General features: G+C 26.6%; 1 protein-coding gene and 3 long non-coding RNA genes across 5 annotated transcripts; 1 reads left to right on the top strand and 3 right to left on the bottom strand.

Moving 5' to 3' along the window:
- Positions 1 to 3343: 3343 nt before the first annotated feature.
- LOC135927635 (glutathione S-transferase 2-like) lies at positions 3344 to 4342 on the top strand. Its single transcript, XM_065463750.1, has 5 exons — positions 3344 to 3550; positions 3591 to 3649; positions 3693 to 3828; positions 3870 to 3978; positions 4020 to 4342. The coding sequence occupies exons 1-5, from the start codon at positions 3398 to 3400 to the stop codon at positions 4211 to 4213; spliced, it is 651 nt and encodes a 216-aa protein (XP_065319822.1). The 5' UTR covers positions 3344 to 3397; the 3' UTR covers positions 4214 to 4342.
- Positions 4343 to 14940: 10598 nt separating this feature from the next.
- On the bottom strand, positions 14941 to 15247 carry LOC135927221 (uncharacterized). Its single transcript, XR_010572002.1, has 3 exons — positions 15199 to 15247; positions 15098 to 15154; positions 14941 to 15057 (listed from the first exon to the last, which is right to left on the bottom strand). It is a non-coding gene; the product is annotated as an uncharacterized LOC135927221 (long non-coding RNA).
- A 6-nt stretch (positions 15248 to 15253) lies between these two features.
- Positions 15254 to 15861, bottom strand: LOC135927220 (uncharacterized). 2 transcript variants are annotated; one of them, XR_010572000.1, is made up of 5 exons: positions 15800 to 15861; positions 15590 to 15649; positions 15457 to 15537; positions 15335 to 15412; positions 15254 to 15294 (listed from the first exon to the last, which is right to left on the bottom strand). It is a non-coding gene; the product is annotated as an uncharacterized LOC135927220 (long non-coding RNA). The 2 variants fall into 2 exon arrangements; XR_010572001.1 differs by lacking the exon at positions 15800 to 15861 and adding an exon at positions 15695 to 15749.
- Positions 15862 to 15871: 10 nt separating this feature from the next.
- Positions 15872 to 16162, bottom strand: LOC135927219 (uncharacterized). Its single transcript, XR_010571999.1, has 3 exons — positions 16123 to 16162; positions 15981 to 16067; positions 15872 to 15940 (listed from the first exon to the last, which is right to left on the bottom strand). It is a non-coding gene; the product is annotated as an uncharacterized LOC135927219 (long non-coding RNA).
- Positions 16163 to 17150: the final 988 nt, after the last annotated feature.

The following is a 17150-nucleotide window of genomic DNA, read 5'->3' as shown; positions in this document are numbered from 1 at the left end:
ATTGCCAAAGGAAATTTCCCTTGGTACCTTTACATTTTTATAAAAACTCAACACAGCTTTTTATTTGATCTTCTATTTTTGGCCAATAAGCCATAATCATTTTCCAATTCTAATACTATTTGAGTTATATTATAATTATGTCGCCTAAATGATTCATATAATTAATGGTTGCGCCAAATGTCGAATCCAGGCTAGAGGTCTGCATTTAGCGGGTATTTATCCGGCCCGTTCATCTAAGTGGGCGGGCGGGCGAGCGGGTTAAAAAATTTGCAACTTTTATTTGTTATTTAAAATATGTAAACGTTTAAAAAAAATGCTCCAATAAATTTCAACGATACCAATCGATATCAGAGGATGTGTTGATGTCGTAAAACTGTATTTGCTTTTGCGTGCAAGAATATATCATCAACCTGGATGAAAATCTGATTTTACCCGTTTCTCCAAAAGCGAAGAGAATTCAATTAAAGGTATTAAATTATAAATGCAATGTTTGAAATTGTTAGTATCCACGACAAAATTAAACAACAACTGATGGAAGGATTTGGCTGTTACAAAGGAGAATTATACATGGATCTTTTAATCAAATAAATTCCTTATCCGTATTTTAAAATTGAATACTTTTTTTTGTTAAATATGGCAATTTCCTAAATTATAAAACATTTTTGTAGGCGTTAGCGCTGCTGAAACTGAATCATTTTTTTAAAAATTAGATTTGAAAAAAAAAAAATTATGAGTTTATTTACATTTTATGGGCGGCAATGGGTCGAAAAAATTGAATAGGCTGACGGATAAAGAATTTTTAGACTAATGGACAGGTGGGGAGGGGGCGAGGGGATAAAGAATTTTAGGCTCATGGGTGAGCGGGTATATTTTTTTAATCACTATGAGTGGGTTGGGTTGGTGGGTTAAAATTTTTTTAAAATATCGGATGGGGCTTGTGGGCCAAAAGCCTTGTATTAGTTTACTTTCATCATTTATAGGTTAGTATTAGTGTGTATGCACAATAATTATCAAAGGGGTAAGGAAGGTGACGCCCAATTTTTGGTTGAGCCCCCTGGAATTGTAAAGGCTAGCTGCCACTGGTACCTGTGCTGATCATTACCATATTCTTAGCTTGCAGCAATATGTTAGGTTTTTGGTTTGGTCGCTCAATTAGATTTTTACTAAATATAATTTTTAAAACTCTTGAATACTTACGACGATTTAAAGTCATTACCCCTCACAATACCCAGGCAGGAACGATCTCTATCTTCCGAATTCTACATCTTTTTGTATCTGGTCCTTGGCTAACTTTCCTTCTGGTAAACTTCACTCAACATAATTCCAATCTATTATCACCCATTTCCTGGTTCCTCCAAATATTCTGGCTCACAATGTCTGTCCGATCATAAATTCAGACAACTCATTTACCTCAGCTTCCATCTCTGTATCTTGTCCATGCTTAAATAAACCAAAAAATTAATTTTACTTCGGATTAATTTATATCCTTTGAATAAAATTTAGCTAAATACTTAATTTTTTCAATAATCAAGATTTAATGTATGCTCAGATCAGAAGGAGTTTATAAGACATGGTATTTGTAAATTGGTTACACCATTTCATGAATCACAAATTGTTCATTGAGAGGAATCAATGGGTTATTTTATGATGATATTCAATTGAGTCAACGTTAATATTGTACCGATTTGATTGTCAGTGAGAGTTGAGGCAAACAAATTTCAAAGTCATTTTGCTTTTGTCTCAAAAATGACATAAACCTCAAAAAATTCTTGATCAATATATTCTCTTAGTTATAATACAATTATTCACGAATTTCATAATTTCAGCCATATCCATATCATTACTTTTTTTGAAAAATTATTGTATAAATTTGTTGTGTAAAAGAAAAATATTATTTAAATCAATTTTAACATTTCACTAATATTTAGAACAGAATATGTTATTTTAATCTAATACACTTAAACTTTAAATAGTTTCTTTATACACCCCTCTTTTGTTTTGTAAGTACATAAAAATTTAATAAATTTTTTTTTTGGTCTCTCATTTGTTTTGAGTTAAGTTAAAAGTAAAACATATTTGTGTTTTCTTTTACTTAGGGGTTTTTTCTTACCTTTGGAATCCTTAGTAAAATGTTCAGCCAATATAAGTTAGATATATAGGTCCGGGAGATAGCCCTGCATTCAGAAGTATAATTTGAGTTTCGAAAAGTATGGCGGTGGGGGTAGGTTTTATCCCCAATTATGTAAGATAAAACTAACACAGCTCCTTTTCGCAAAAAACGTTCCTTTTTTTTCACTTAGAGCCAATTTTATTTTAATTCGCACGTTTTATTTTCCCTATAAAAGGAATTAATTTTTGTACTTTTTTTATGTTGGAAAATATTATTTTAGAGAATAAATCTTTGTTTTTACTTTTTTAATTTAAATTTAAAATATAAGTGTTAAGTAGTTTCTTTTAATAATCTAAAATGATACATACCAAATCACATGACCAAAATGTCACCTTCTATTTTACCAGTAACTGAAGCCCCAAAACTTCAGAATATAACTTCACATTTTTTAAAAATTAAATTTTGCCAAAGGAGGAAGCCCCCCCCTACCCCACTATAGAAAGCAATTATATGAAATAATTTTATATATGCAATTCTTAAAATAAAATATGTGATAACAATTCCGTATGGGCCTTTTTTCTAATAAAAATGTGATAACTGTAATATAGTATTTAACCTATCATTTTAAACATGTTTTTGTCCAAAAATATAAGAAATAGAAGAAAAAAAATGTTTAATATTATTATGTAGGATATGCAAAAGTGAGCAAACAAGGGATATGGGAGCAAAGCCTCAATAAAAATGAGGTTGCTATAAAACATTTACCTACAAGGCTTTACTAGCATTGTCATTTCACCCATATTAATGGTTTTGCATATAGAAATTATTTGTTAACGAAATATATCGTAAATATATTTATGAAATATGAAATTTTAATTAATTTCTTAAAGGATATCTGTCTTAAATATAATTAGAATTATTTGGACTAATTAATTTTACGTAAAGGATTTTAAATTGTAATATAAAATTTTTGAGTATTTTACAACAAAATTGTAATAAAACACATGTGGCCACTAAACAATGGATGTTTAATTATATCTTGATTAAAATAAAATTACATTTTAATAAAGGCTATTTACGATTCCTATTTTTTGATTAACAATAGAATTATATCTTAATACCAAGGACATTTACCATCACAATTATATTTTATTTAAAGATAAAATTGCATTTTAATTAAATTTATTAAATTATAGATAATAATAATTTTAGAATACAATTAAAATTCAAATATAAAGCACAATTTTGTGTGAATTTGCAAGATTAAATTATTTTTAAAATTTAAAAATGTCTCAAACTGTAAAATTATATGTTATGTCAAGAACACAGCAGTGTGCAGGAAGAGCTGTATGGATGACTGCAAAGGCTTTGAATATGCCTCTTGAGATTGTTGCTATTGATTTAGAGAAAGGAGAACAAAACACACCTGAATATAAGAAGGTAAATTTTATTTAATATTTAAATTTTAATTAAAATTAAGATAAATCCACTCCATACTGTGCCTACAATTGATGATAATGGATTTATTATTTGTGAAAGGTATTTTGGCAATTATTTGTTGTAATTTTTCTTTTTTTGCTAGTCGTGCAATTATGAAATATCTTGCCAATAAATGTGGTGATCCTTTATACCCAAAAGATGCAAAAAAACGAGCTTTGGTTGATAGCAGATTAGATTTTGATATAGGAAAATTTTGGCCAGCTTTGAAAGAATATGCTGTTATAACTTTTTAAATAATAATTTCAATAGTTTATTATAGTACCCTCAAGTTATGCACAATAAGCCTTCGAATCCTGAAAGGGAAAAGGACATGAAAGAAGCTTTAGATAATTTAGAATTATTATTGAGTCAGAGCAAATACATTGCAGGTTATTAGTAATAATATATCGAAATATAAAATATATTATAGGAGATCAAATGACAATAGCTGACATTTCAATATTTTGTAATGTTTCATTTTTATGGATGTCAAAATATAATTTTGCAAATTACCCAAAAATTCAAGCATGGATTGATGTAATGAAAAAATTACCCTATTATAAAGAAACGAATCAAGATTTTAATGATTGGATCCATACTAAGACTCTCATTAAAGGACAATGATAATTTTGAATGCTTATATTAACAAACTGCTTTATTTTTCATAAACGATTATTATTTATCAAATTGTATTTTTCAAATTTATTAACATAACTGTTGCTAATCAATCACAATAAAAAAATTAAATTTGTATTCATTATATAAATATGTGTACACCAATGATATATATAACTATAGATTGACGATTCATTCATTCAATGCATTATAAAAGTGTCCACACATTGTAATCAGCTGTAGCGCCATTTTGTAGTTTGGTTATCCATTATTTGTCAGCAAGAAATATTAATATATAGAAAACAAGTCTACTACGATAATTTAGTTTTAAAGGTTTCGATTTATGATATAATATTTTATAGTTAAGACTTTTTTTATGAATGTGGACTAGGTGATTATATTTAAAAAATGAATCTAAGACTAACCCACCTTTTAATTTTTTAAAATATAGTTTAACTTAATTCTGCACGGATTTATAAATCTTATGTTAATGCATCTTAGGATACATGCAAAACAGATCTTTTAATATCACTATCATTTATTATTTTATTTAGATAATGGGAGTGTGCTGTGTTCATAATTGTAATAAAACAAATAAAATGGAATCTAATACACATATTTCTTATCATAAGTATATATATTATTTTTTATATGCAACATATTTATTACATAAAGCATTAATAAGCTACAAACATTGAAAAAAAAATCCTTATTTAGTAAAAATATAAAGTTTTCTCATTTTTACTGCTAGGACAAATAATGCTTCTTCCTCTTGAGTTGATAAGATTTCTATTTTGAACTTTGCCTAAATATTTTTCTGGATAAAATATTAAGTTAGCCATTTTTAAAATACATATTTACTATGATACAGTTTCATTTTTAAATATTTGTAAGAAATATGTAAACCATATATATATTAATAGAGGCTCTGCCAATCAACAAATTTTCACTGATTCAATACTATATTACTAATAACTGATCTGATATTAATATTGATTGTTATATACTATCTATCTTTGTATCAATGTCATAAATATATCTTATATTTTACTCATTATTATTCACCTATTTTTAAATATAGATTTCCATTAAAATCCAAAGAATTATTGGAAAAATGGTTACATGCTATAAATAGAAAAAATTTTATGCCTAATAAATATAGTATTATTTGTGGAAGGCATTTTAAAAATACTTGTTTCATTCAAACTATATCTGGAAAGATTTTATTGAAGGAAGATTCTATTCCATCGATATTTAGTATATCTAAGCCACTTCATGATGTATGTTAACAATATCATTACATAGTTAAAACAATATTTTAAAATATATACTTTTTAGATAACGAATGTTTATTCAAATATACAAACACCATTAAAAAGTGATATATTATATGAAAAAGATCCAATTATACATATAACAAATGATCATAATTATTCCGCGACATATGAAACATTAAAAAGAAAAATTATTTACCAAGAGGCTATAATTAAACGCTTAAAAAAAGAGCACATGCTTATTATAGGAGCTCAAAAAGAGGAAAAAATAAAATAATCAATTTACAAACAATAATCACTTCACTAAAAGATGAAAATTTGTTATCAGATGATGTCGAAAATATTATAGACAGGCACTTTACAGGGACATCTGCTATATTCCTTAAAACACATATACACAGTGGAGGCATCTCAAACCCACAAAAAAAAATATATACAAGTGAATTCCGTCAATTTGCATTGACTATGCATTTTTATTCACCTAAGGCTTACAGATATCTCAAATCACACTTTTGTATGCCTTCGGAATCCACATTAAGGGCATGGAGTAGCAAGATTGAAATCATGCCAGGTTTATTATAATAATTTTAAAAAAAATAAATTAAATTAAATAAAGGTTTCCTTTCTATTTCATTTACCCAAATTAAAAGCTACCAAAAAAAATCAGAAAAGCAGTTATATTGTGTACTTAGCCTTGATGAAATGCATATTAAAACACAAATAGATTATGACCCCCACAAAGCAGAATATCATGGTTATGTTGATTTAGGTGATGGGACAAAATCAACAAAGGAAGATAAATCTTGTCCAGAAGCAACAAAGGCACTGTTTCTTATGGCTACATGTCTTAATAGCAGCTGGAAAATGCCAATAGCCTATTTTCTAGTTTCACAAATGAATTCAGATATCCTAGCTAATTTAGTGAGAGTTGCATTGTTCAATATAAATGAAACAGGAGTTATCTGTAAGGCCATAGTATGTGATGGTTGTGCTGTTAATAAAAAAATGAGCAAACTGCTTGGTGTTAGTATGGATCCTGATAATATCATTCCATATATTGAGCTGGAATTTTATGAATCAGAAAAAATATACATGTTACTAGATGTTTGTCATATGCTCAAATTACTTAGAAATCTATTAGCGGAGGAGGAAATTTTAATAAATGAATCAAATGGAGAGGTAGCTAGCTAAATTTGGTTAAATATTTATTTTGTATTTATAGTTAATAGATTGGAAGCATATACAAAATTTACACAAATTGCAGGAGTGCGAAGGTTTACGTGCTGCAAATAAATTGCGCAAAGCACATATTGCTTTCCAAAAACAAAAAATGAAAGTTTGATAATAAATATATAATTATTAAATATTTTTTAAGGTAAAACTTGCTGTTCAAGTTTTTAGTGCATCTGTTGCAAATAGCCTTCTTTTTGCCCAGCATCAGGAGATTCCTGGATTTGAAAATTGTGATGGTACAATTAATTTTATATTGATGATAGATCAGTAAAATAAAAATTATGATATAAATTTATGAATAACTTATAGAATGTTTGATTATCTTAATACAAGAAATTGTCTTGGTAAAGGATATAAAGCCCCTTTATATAATAATACAATTGCAGATTATGAAAATCATTTTGACAAGTGCATTAAAACTTTAAAATCACTCAAGTTAACAAATGGAACTTATGTCTATAAGTCTAATAAAAAAACATGTGTAGAAGGGTTAATTCTTTCTATGAAAAGCATCCTGGAAATGGGGAAGGAATTATTAACTGGGGAAACCCCAAAAATGAAGTATTATATTTAATTTATAACAAGAGTTATTCATAAAGCTATAATATAACAATTTTTTAAGGTTCTTTTTAACATATAAAACCTCTCAAGACCACCTAGAATTATATTTTTGTAGTATTCGTAGCAGAGGTGGATTTAATGATAATCCATCAGCATATCAGGTTCGATCTGCTGTTCGCATTTCCTTAATGGCAAAATTGGATGCTACAATTACAGGAAATTGCATTTCCTTAGATAATACTCAATTAATATGTTCAAATTTTCAAAATAATCATGACGATGATTTTAATTCTATCAAAACTATTTCAAATCCAATAATACCCCAGGCATTATCTTATTATTTTAGCCAAACAAATCCTCATATCCCAAAATTATCATTATATTTAGATAATGTAACAACTTATATTTCGGGATATATAGTACAACAACTTATTAAAGAAAAAAAGGTACGATGTGATGTTTGCATTAATGCAATGGTCAGTGATTCATATATTGATAATAATATAAATAATATGCTCATAAATTTTAAAAATAATGGGGGGTTAGTGATTCCTTCATCTAGTATGTCTATATTATGCCGAATTTGTGAAAGTTCATTTAGAACTTATCAAAATGATATTAAACGTAAAAATATTATTAAAAAAATGGAAGTGTTGGTTTTTTCCACAATAATTGGTACAAATATTTTTATTGATCTTACTGAACATATTAATGAACATGAGATTGGTTACAGCCATTTTCAAATTCTTGTAAAATTAATTGTTCAAAGGTAATCATTTATTAGTTTTATACTATTTTTTTAAAGATATTTAAATATTAGATTTTTTCATTTTGCTGACTTGAGAAACCAGGAATTGAGAACTGGTATGAGGCAAAATCTTACAAAAGCAATACAATTTAATAATCAATAAGTCATGTAAATTAATATTTATATCTTCTTTTATTTTTTAAAAATTATATTGTATAAAGAACAGGCCTTATATAAGACATATTATAAAAATTATGATATTATATATAATCTATGCTAATGTAAATATATTTTATTTTTTATAGGTGATGATAGAATCAAAAAGGATGAATGTTTATAATCAAAGATAATATGAATGTGAATCATCACATTGTTAAAAATACATTTTGTTTTTTAAAGTGTACTCTATATTTTTATATATTTATTGTATAAACCTTATTTAAATGATTTATATAATAATTTAAACTCATGCAAAAAATGTTATTATTACACTATGTTTTTATTGAAAAAAAAATAAAAGATGTTTTCATTTGTCATTTATAATTAAGATGAAATAATTAAAACAAAAAAAATTATAAATGATTATTACAATAAAAATTAAGTAAGATGAGCTCTCAACCCATCTTTTAAGATAGTTTAACTTATTTCATCTAGAACACATAATCCAAAATAATTTTTAATTGACAGGATATTTTTTTATAAAATCTTATTTTCTTAACATAATTAATTAATCCTCATCTACTTTTAGAGTATTGTAGATTTTATTTAATTATATCTATACAGATCTCTTTTTTTGTATAAATTTTGATTATTATTTTAAGGTATAAATTACTTACCTAAAATTAAAAGTACCAGCAACTACAATAAATATAAGTACATCATTTTTATTTATTAATAAGATATGAATCATAAAATATTATTATATTTAATAATAAGGATTCCATAAATGAACAATAAGTGGATAATAAGATTTTTAATGAAACATCAAGTGAATTTGATAAAATTATAAAAACTAATTTTATTAAAAAAATTAACAAATATATATAAAAATATAAATGATTTTGATATTTGCAATTAATATGTATAAAATAAATTAGATATTCTAATAAATGATTGGGGGTTAAATAATTGAGGAATGTTTAAAAATAAATTTATTTTTATAATAATATTAATCAAATAGATAAATTAACTTAAAACTATGATTGAAAGATGTATTTTCTTGACTGAGTCAAAGGAATCTGTGTGATAAGTTTTTTTGGCAATTATATATAGGCAGTGGACCTTATTTGGTTGAATATTTGAGGGTGTATTAGATATAAGTATGGAATATTTTGTATGGGTATAATTTTGGTGATTTTTGTTTCAGTGATGTTGTAGCAATCTATGTTTCTGAATAATTTCTGGGTGAAAGTAATTTAATGATATTATGTACTACTATTGGATTAAATGTTGAGTTTTTTTATTTTAGAGAATACCCATGTAATTTAATTGAAGATCAGTTGAGGTTAGGATTCATTTGATTATTTTACATAATTACATTAAAAATTATTAGTAAAATTGTTAAATTTTTAAAAATTATTATCATTATTGAGGCATTTGATCAACGTACAAGCTACAAAATGGCGCTACAGCTGATTTCAATAGGTGGACGTTTTTTTATGCATGATCGTCAATCTATAGTTATATATATCATTGGTGTACACTAATTTAATAAGAAATTTTAAATCCTTAAGAGAATCTTCGTTAAATACATTTATATCTGATTTGAATGTAATCTTTATTTGAGTTGTTGATATTTCATTACCAGAATTCTACATATTTTTAGGAAGAAACTATAATTTAATTCAAACAAAATAAAATTAACTTATTTATATAATTAACAAGTAACTTATATTTTATTTTTAGTAGGTTTATATGTTATAAAAAAGAATTTTGAAGATACTTGGAACCAGGATACATCTAAAGATCGATAATATATTTAGTTCAGTGAGTTTCATTGATATCTCTTTTCTATTAATTTTATTAGTAGTAGAGATTGGTACAGCAACCTAAAACAAAAAGATATATGGGACACACAAAATTTACAAAATATTTTTATAGGTCAGGTACAGTGGTTACTTGAGGGGGGAGGGGTGTTAAGAAGAGCATCTTGCTTCGAAAATTTATAGGGTAGGATGCATATATTTGGCTGCTGGGGTTATCAATAAAATATTTTTGTAATAATTTTTTATTTATTTTTAACAAGAATTGATTTTTTAAATTTGGATCAGGTAACCAAAAACAGTGCTCAATCAGCTTTCGCTGTGCTAAACATACATTTAACGGGGGCAGAGGATGGGAGGGTTGTATTAAGCGAATTTATAAAAATTAATGAATGAACTTTATTAAAAGAATCTTCATTCAGTTCCTCATCCATTTTTTTAAAATCATTATCAGAATAATATGTACGTGTTGTAATAAATTATTTTAAAATATTTATAGATATTATATAAAAAATAGAATGGAACATTCGAATTAATTAATTAATAAATTAGATGTGATTATTTTAAAATAAAAATAACTAATAAATAATCGTAGCCGTTTCATTATAAATGGCGACGAATGGAGAAAATAATTCTTTAAATGGAGAAAATAATTCCATAAACGGAGAAAATAATTCCTTAAATGGCGATTCAAAAAAATTGGCGGATTTTTCTACGATTAAATTTGATAACGATACTTCAATTTCTAGATATTTTTCTCAATGGGAAGCCAGTTTTCGGTAAAAAACGTAAGCCCATCTGAATGTCAATATATAGATATATTTTTAACATTTTTTGGCAATAAGAATATTGAGTTGGTGGACTATTTTTGTTATCCTGATTCGATCGAAACTTTATCTTTTAAGGAAATTAAGTCAATATGTTTTAAATTATTTAAACCGACGTCAACAGTTTTTGCTCCTAGATTTGATTTCATTAAATTACGGAGAACAACTGAAACCATAACTGAATTTGCTACTTAAATTAGAACAATGAAGGGGGTTTACGTGCTCAGTTTATGGTTGGCATGGAAATACTGGGATTGTAAAGAGATCTTAGAGCTCTATATCCCGACGGTCTTGATAGAGATAATAATGTATTGACTTTCCAATTTATTTTTTATCTGGCATTAGCTTCTGAGCGAGCAGATAAAGAAATGGCAAATAAAAATATGCCTGTTGTTAATAAGATATTTTATAATAACAAAAGAAATAATACTATAATAAAGTCAAGTATAATAATACATTTGATAAAGAGAATAATATATACAAATATAATAATGATAAAGATTATAATAAACTTAAATGTTATAAATGTGGTTTTATTCATAACCGAGAAGTGAGATGTCCAGCTATAAATGCGGCATGTAATAAATGCAATTGGTCATTTTGCAGTTTGCTGTAAATCAAAGAATTTAAATTATATAAGAGTGTCAGCAAGTGATTCTATTTTAATATATGAAAGATTCAAAAAAATCGAGAGAATCTAGCAAAACTAACTGCAGAAATAAATGGGTTAGATGTTGAATTTGATTTTGACACTGGTGCAGTGTACATTGATAGGAATTTTGATATATGAACAAGTATTGGACGACCAAAATTTAGGCCAACCAGTTCATTGACGGTTAATGATGCTTACTACCAAGTGAATGTATGGAAATATTCTAAATACCAACATAATTTGCTAAATACCGACCAAAATTTATTAAATGTAATAAGACTTATTATTTAATATATTAATATGGAATCACGTGGTCGAGTCCGGCCTCCTATATATCATACCCCCAAGGATGGAACCACCAAGTTAGAATAAGAAAAAAAACATAATTATTATCGGGATTCGAACCCGTGACCATGGGATGAGTAAGCGAAGCTCTAACCGACTAGGCCATAGAGGCTTTCCAAAAATAACGATTTTTCAAATATATATTATAAGTATATTTGGTAGTGCCTATCCAAATGAAAATAAACAAAATTCAAATTTGATAGATGGTACCTTAAGGTACCAAGCATCATTAACCTCCATTGACTGCATATGGTGATCATCCGTTAGACATTAAGGGCGAGACCCAAGTCAATGTTAATATTAGATCACAGACAAGGACCTTACAAGTGGTAATAATGAATACAACTGGGATGCCTCTTTTCGGATTACCATGGATTATAGCATTCAATTTAGAAATGCCTCGTCAGATTATGATTAAACAATTACGCAATTTGGTGAACACTATTGAAAAAGAAAAATGTTGCATAACACTAGGTTCTAGAATTCGAGATTTGATTAATAAACATCAATAAATTTTTGATAATATGGAACATAAGTGATTTTGCAGTGCGAATACATTTAAGGATACCGCTGCACCAAAATCGTTTCCAGCCCGTAGGGTAACATTTCCACTTCACAAAGCAATATAAATGGAATTAGACCGACTAGTGGCTGCAAAAGATTGATTCGACTATAACTAGGGTACAATGGTCAACGCCAACCGTAAATACGCAAGAGTAATGGCGATATTCGAATTTGTGCTAATTTCAAAGTTACACTCAATCCGTGTTTATTGTATGATAATCATGTTATTCCTACCTTAGATGATTTATTAGAGAAAATCCAAGGTGGTGATAAATTTCCCGTGATAGATCTGAAAGATGCGTATTTACAGATGGAAGTAGAATATGAATCTCAGAAATTACTTACGATAGTGACTCATAATGGGTATTTCCGTTATTGACGATTGCCTTTTGGATTGGCTAGTGCACCTACTATATTCCAGAGATAATAGATGAGTTGCTAAAAGATTGCCAAATGACTGGTGTCTACTTAGATGACGTAATTATTTCTGGTCGAAATGATGAGGAGCACATAAGTAATTTGCGAATCGTGTTAGACAGATTACAGACGGCAGGTCTTAAAGCGAAATTGACAAAAGTGAGATTTTTACAAAAATCGGTTTCACTTTAGTGGTGATTATTGATAAATTCGGTATACATCCTAACCCAGAAAAGGTGAAGGCTATCCGAAATGCACCATAACCTAAAAATATACAACTTAGATTTTTTCTAGGACTCGTGAATTATCATGAATATTTTATTCGTAATCTACATTGTAAAGCGGCGCTATTACATAGATTAACGAGCGTGAAAGTACCTTAGCGGTGGACGAAAGATTAACAAAATTCCTTCGATGAGATTAAGAAATTATTGTCATCCGAGGAAACGTTAATTTCTTATAACGCGCAGTTGCCTATAATATTGGAATGTGACGCATATGATTCATGATAAGGGGCTGTGTTGTTACATCAATTAGTAGACGGAAGGACAAAACCTATTTCATTCGCATCACGTACTTTATTAGAATCAGAGAAACACTACACTCCGATTGATAAAAAAGCTCGAGCACTTTTATTGAAAAATTTCATTCATTCATTTATTTATGGTAGAAAATTTTTACTTCGAACTAATCATAAACCATTAGAGCGATTATTTGGGGAGAAACGCGATTTACCTAAAATTTCTAATAATCTGACACGTTGGGCCTTAAAAGATGGCTTCTTATAATTTTACAATAGAATATAGACCAGGTAATAAAAATGTAATCGCCGACGCATTATCAAGGCTTCCGATATTAGACACGGAAGTGAATCAAGATTCTAAACATGCTTTGGATATTCGAAGTATTACTTTGGATGATATGCAATTGTCCAAAAATATTCTACGAAAAGAGTCAAAGCAAGATTTAATATTAAAAAAGTAGCAATACATATTCAGCAAAGTTGGCAAAACTTTGATCGTCATAAAGATAAAGAAATAGTTAATTTTTAAAAATAAATATTTATAAATAACATATCATAATACCTTGACTAATGAGTAAATCTTCGACGGAAAGAGCTTTTTGTCGATCGTGATATTATAGAATGGAATGGGAAATTGATTATTCCTAATAAATTAAGAAATGCAGTGTTAGAAATGATTCACCGGGGACATCCTGGGGAAAATGTAATGAAATCTATTTTTAGTTTTTATTGTTGGTAGCCCAGATGCAGTGGCGTAGCTAGGAATTTTCTTTAGAGGGGGTCCACATATAAAAGCCTGGGGGGCTTCGCCCCCCCAGCCCTCCCTTTAACGGGCCTTCGGCCCTTATTTTAAAAATCATATTGGTTTTTCTTATAGTCCTAGAATTATTAATTATTTTAATTAGTGTTGTTAAACGGCTCGATTTGAGCTGATTTTTATAAACAGCTAACTCAATATTTTTGCCAAAAAATATTGTTCAAGCCTAGAGATTTCTCGAATAATATAAAACTTGTATCTCCATGAGCAAAATTTTCTGGCTAATATATTGAGTTAACTGTATCGGCTAAAATTGAGCCATTAACCACTAATTTTAATTAAGATAACACATTGACATAATTTTAATTAAAATAACACATTGACACAATTTTATTGATATACGTTTCATTTTATTATACTTTTAGAAGTTATTTACAAATAAAAAGCGATTATTTAAAATATAAATATTATATTGATTTAAATATAAATATTATATTGCTTTAACTATAAATATTATATTGCTTTAATTATAAATATTATATTGTTTAATTATAAATATTATATTGCCTTAATTATAAATATTAGTATTACACATATAAATGCTTTAATTATAAATATTATATTGCCTTAATTATAAATGATATATTTTATAATTAGTAAACACATTAAAAATATAGATTAAAAAATAAATGTTTTTTTTAAACTGTAAATTTAAGTCGATATCCTTCAAAGTGAAAAAATCAAAATTGTGTTGGCAATATTTTTTTACCAATATATGATAGATGTTTAAAATTAATATTGAGAAACCTAGGCTAATAATCATAGATGACATGTTAGCTTTGGAACCAACTTCTGATTATTATAAGTATAAAGTAATAGACTATATCACTTGTAGTAGGTGATGGTTCTAAATGATCTAGTATAATTGGTTGTCTATTATCCTTTAGTTTTCTGGAGTATGTGGGAATTGCTAAGATTTTAAATAAATATAATTTAAATAAGACTAATACCTGACATGAGTGGAACTTCATTTCCATTTAAATTCTCCCTAGATTTTTTAGATATATCTAAAATTTTAATGTAAATATTAATAAGTAATTGATTACATTACATTTATTAGATAGTGATTTGTTGTGACTTAGTGTATTTTTATGTTTGTTATCACTATTTTTTTTACCCCTTGGTGTGAATATTAATTGAGATATTCCTATAAAAATAAATTAAAATAAAACAACATATTAGATAACCTTTAAATTCTAAATTGATACAGCCTATAATATTTTGTTGACTACTATCATTCTTCTTCAATGTGATACTTGATATACCTAAAATTATGATATAAATATTTAAAGGTAATAGTTAACATTACTTTTACTAGGTAGAGATTTGAAGTGATCAAGTGTATTTAGCTTATTTTTATCATAATTTTTTATAGAGTATCTAGGTATTTCTAAAATTTAAATGAATACATTTAAATAAGGTCATATAAGTTCATAAAATACCTGAGGTGAGTGGTAAATTGTTGCTTATGGTATCAAGTTCATCATTAAAATTCTGATTTTCTATATTAATTGGTGATTCATTTAAATAAGGTCATTATAAAATACCTGATGTGGGTGGTAAATTGTTGCTTATGGTATCAAGTTCATAATTAAAATTTTGATTTTCTATATTAATTAGTGATTCATTTAAATAAGGTCATTATAAAATACCTGATGTGGGTGGTAAATTGTTGCTTATGGTATCAAGTTCATCATTAAAATTTTGATTTTCTATTTTAATTAGTGATTTGGTGTGTTCATTTTGTTGACTATCATCATTTTTATTAAATGTAATACTTGATATATCTAAATCTATAATAAAAAATATTTAAATCTTAATAGATTATATTACTTGTACTAGGTAGTGATTTTATATGGTCTTTGGGTATATAAATGAGTGTATCAAGATCATTTTCTTCCCTCCTACGTTTGGGTATATCTTATAAATGTCAAAATATTTTGGTTAGCCAAAATTATTTAAAATAATAAATTACCCAAAGTGGTTTGTACTGGCAATTTTAATTTAGTTAAAACTATGACTAGGTGTATAATTTTAAATTCTAAAATAAAAATAGTTAGCTATTAATTTTAAATATTTTTTATATTAAATGTTATTTTGACCTGGTGTATTTACATCATCCTTATTATTTTCAATAGAGCCTATAATGCATAAGATATTAATTAGTACACTGGATTATATATTTTTTAACCTCAAAAGCATGAGAAAGTAGATTATGCACTATTTTATTTCATATTATTATTTTCGAACCATATCTTCGATAAATTATAATAAATATTTTTTTAAATATGCATAAATAATATATTATTATAATTTATTAGATTATTATCAATGACTTTAAAATAATATACAGAATAATTTATATATATATATAAGTAATAATATCCTTCCACAAACATCAAAACCAGAAAAATATAAATATTCATGGTATTTATTTGATATAAAGTCACTTTTGAGTCTTTTGAACGAATAATCTAAAAAAAATTGCTCTGAGGGGGGGGGGGGGGGGTAGATTATGCACTTTTTTATTTCATATTATTATTTTCGAACCATATCTTGGATAATTTATAATAAATATTTTTTTAAATATGCATAAATAATATATTATTATAATTTATTAGATTATTATCAATGACTTTAAAATAATATACAGAATAATTTTTATATATATAAAAGTAATAATATCCTTCCACAAACATCAAAACCAGAAAAATATAAATATTGATGGTATTTATTTGATATAAAGTCACTTTTGAATCTTTTGAACGAATAATCTAAAAAAAATTGCTTTGAGGGGGGGGGGGGGTAGATTATGCACTTTTTTATTTCATATTATTATTTTCGAACCATATCTTGGATAATTTATAATAAATATTTTTTTAAAAATGCATCAATAATATATTATTAAAATTAATAGATTATTATCAATGACTTTAAAATAATATACAGAATAATATATATATATATATATTTAAAATTAAAAGTAATAATATCCTTCCACAA

This window comes from Gordionus sp. m RMFG-2023, chromosome 3, assembly GCF_954871325.1.
Source record: "Gordionus sp. m RMFG-2023 chromosome 3, tfGorSpeb1-WG-v2, whole genome shotgun sequence".
In the NCBI taxonomy this organism is placed as follows: domain Eukaryota; kingdom Metazoa; phylum Nematomorpha; class Gordioida; order Chordodea; family Parachordodidae; genus Gordionus; species Gordionus sp. m RMFG-2023.
Note: the sequence above shows the minus strand (reverse complement) of the source record. Positions and strands in the feature narration are given on the sequence as shown.

Coding starts and splice junctions, on each gene's coding strand:
- LOC135927635 (XM_065463750.1), top strand. CDS start 3,398: ATGTCTCAAACTGTAAAATTATATGTTATGTCAAGAACACAGCAGTGT. Junction 3,551..3,590: donor ACACACCTGAATATAAGAAG/GTAAATTTTATT, acceptor ATTAAAATTAAG/ATAAATCCACTCCATACTGT. Junction 3,650..3,692: donor GGATTTATTATTTGTGAAAG/GTATTTTGGCAA, acceptor TTTTTTTGCTAG/TCGTGCAATTATGAAATATC.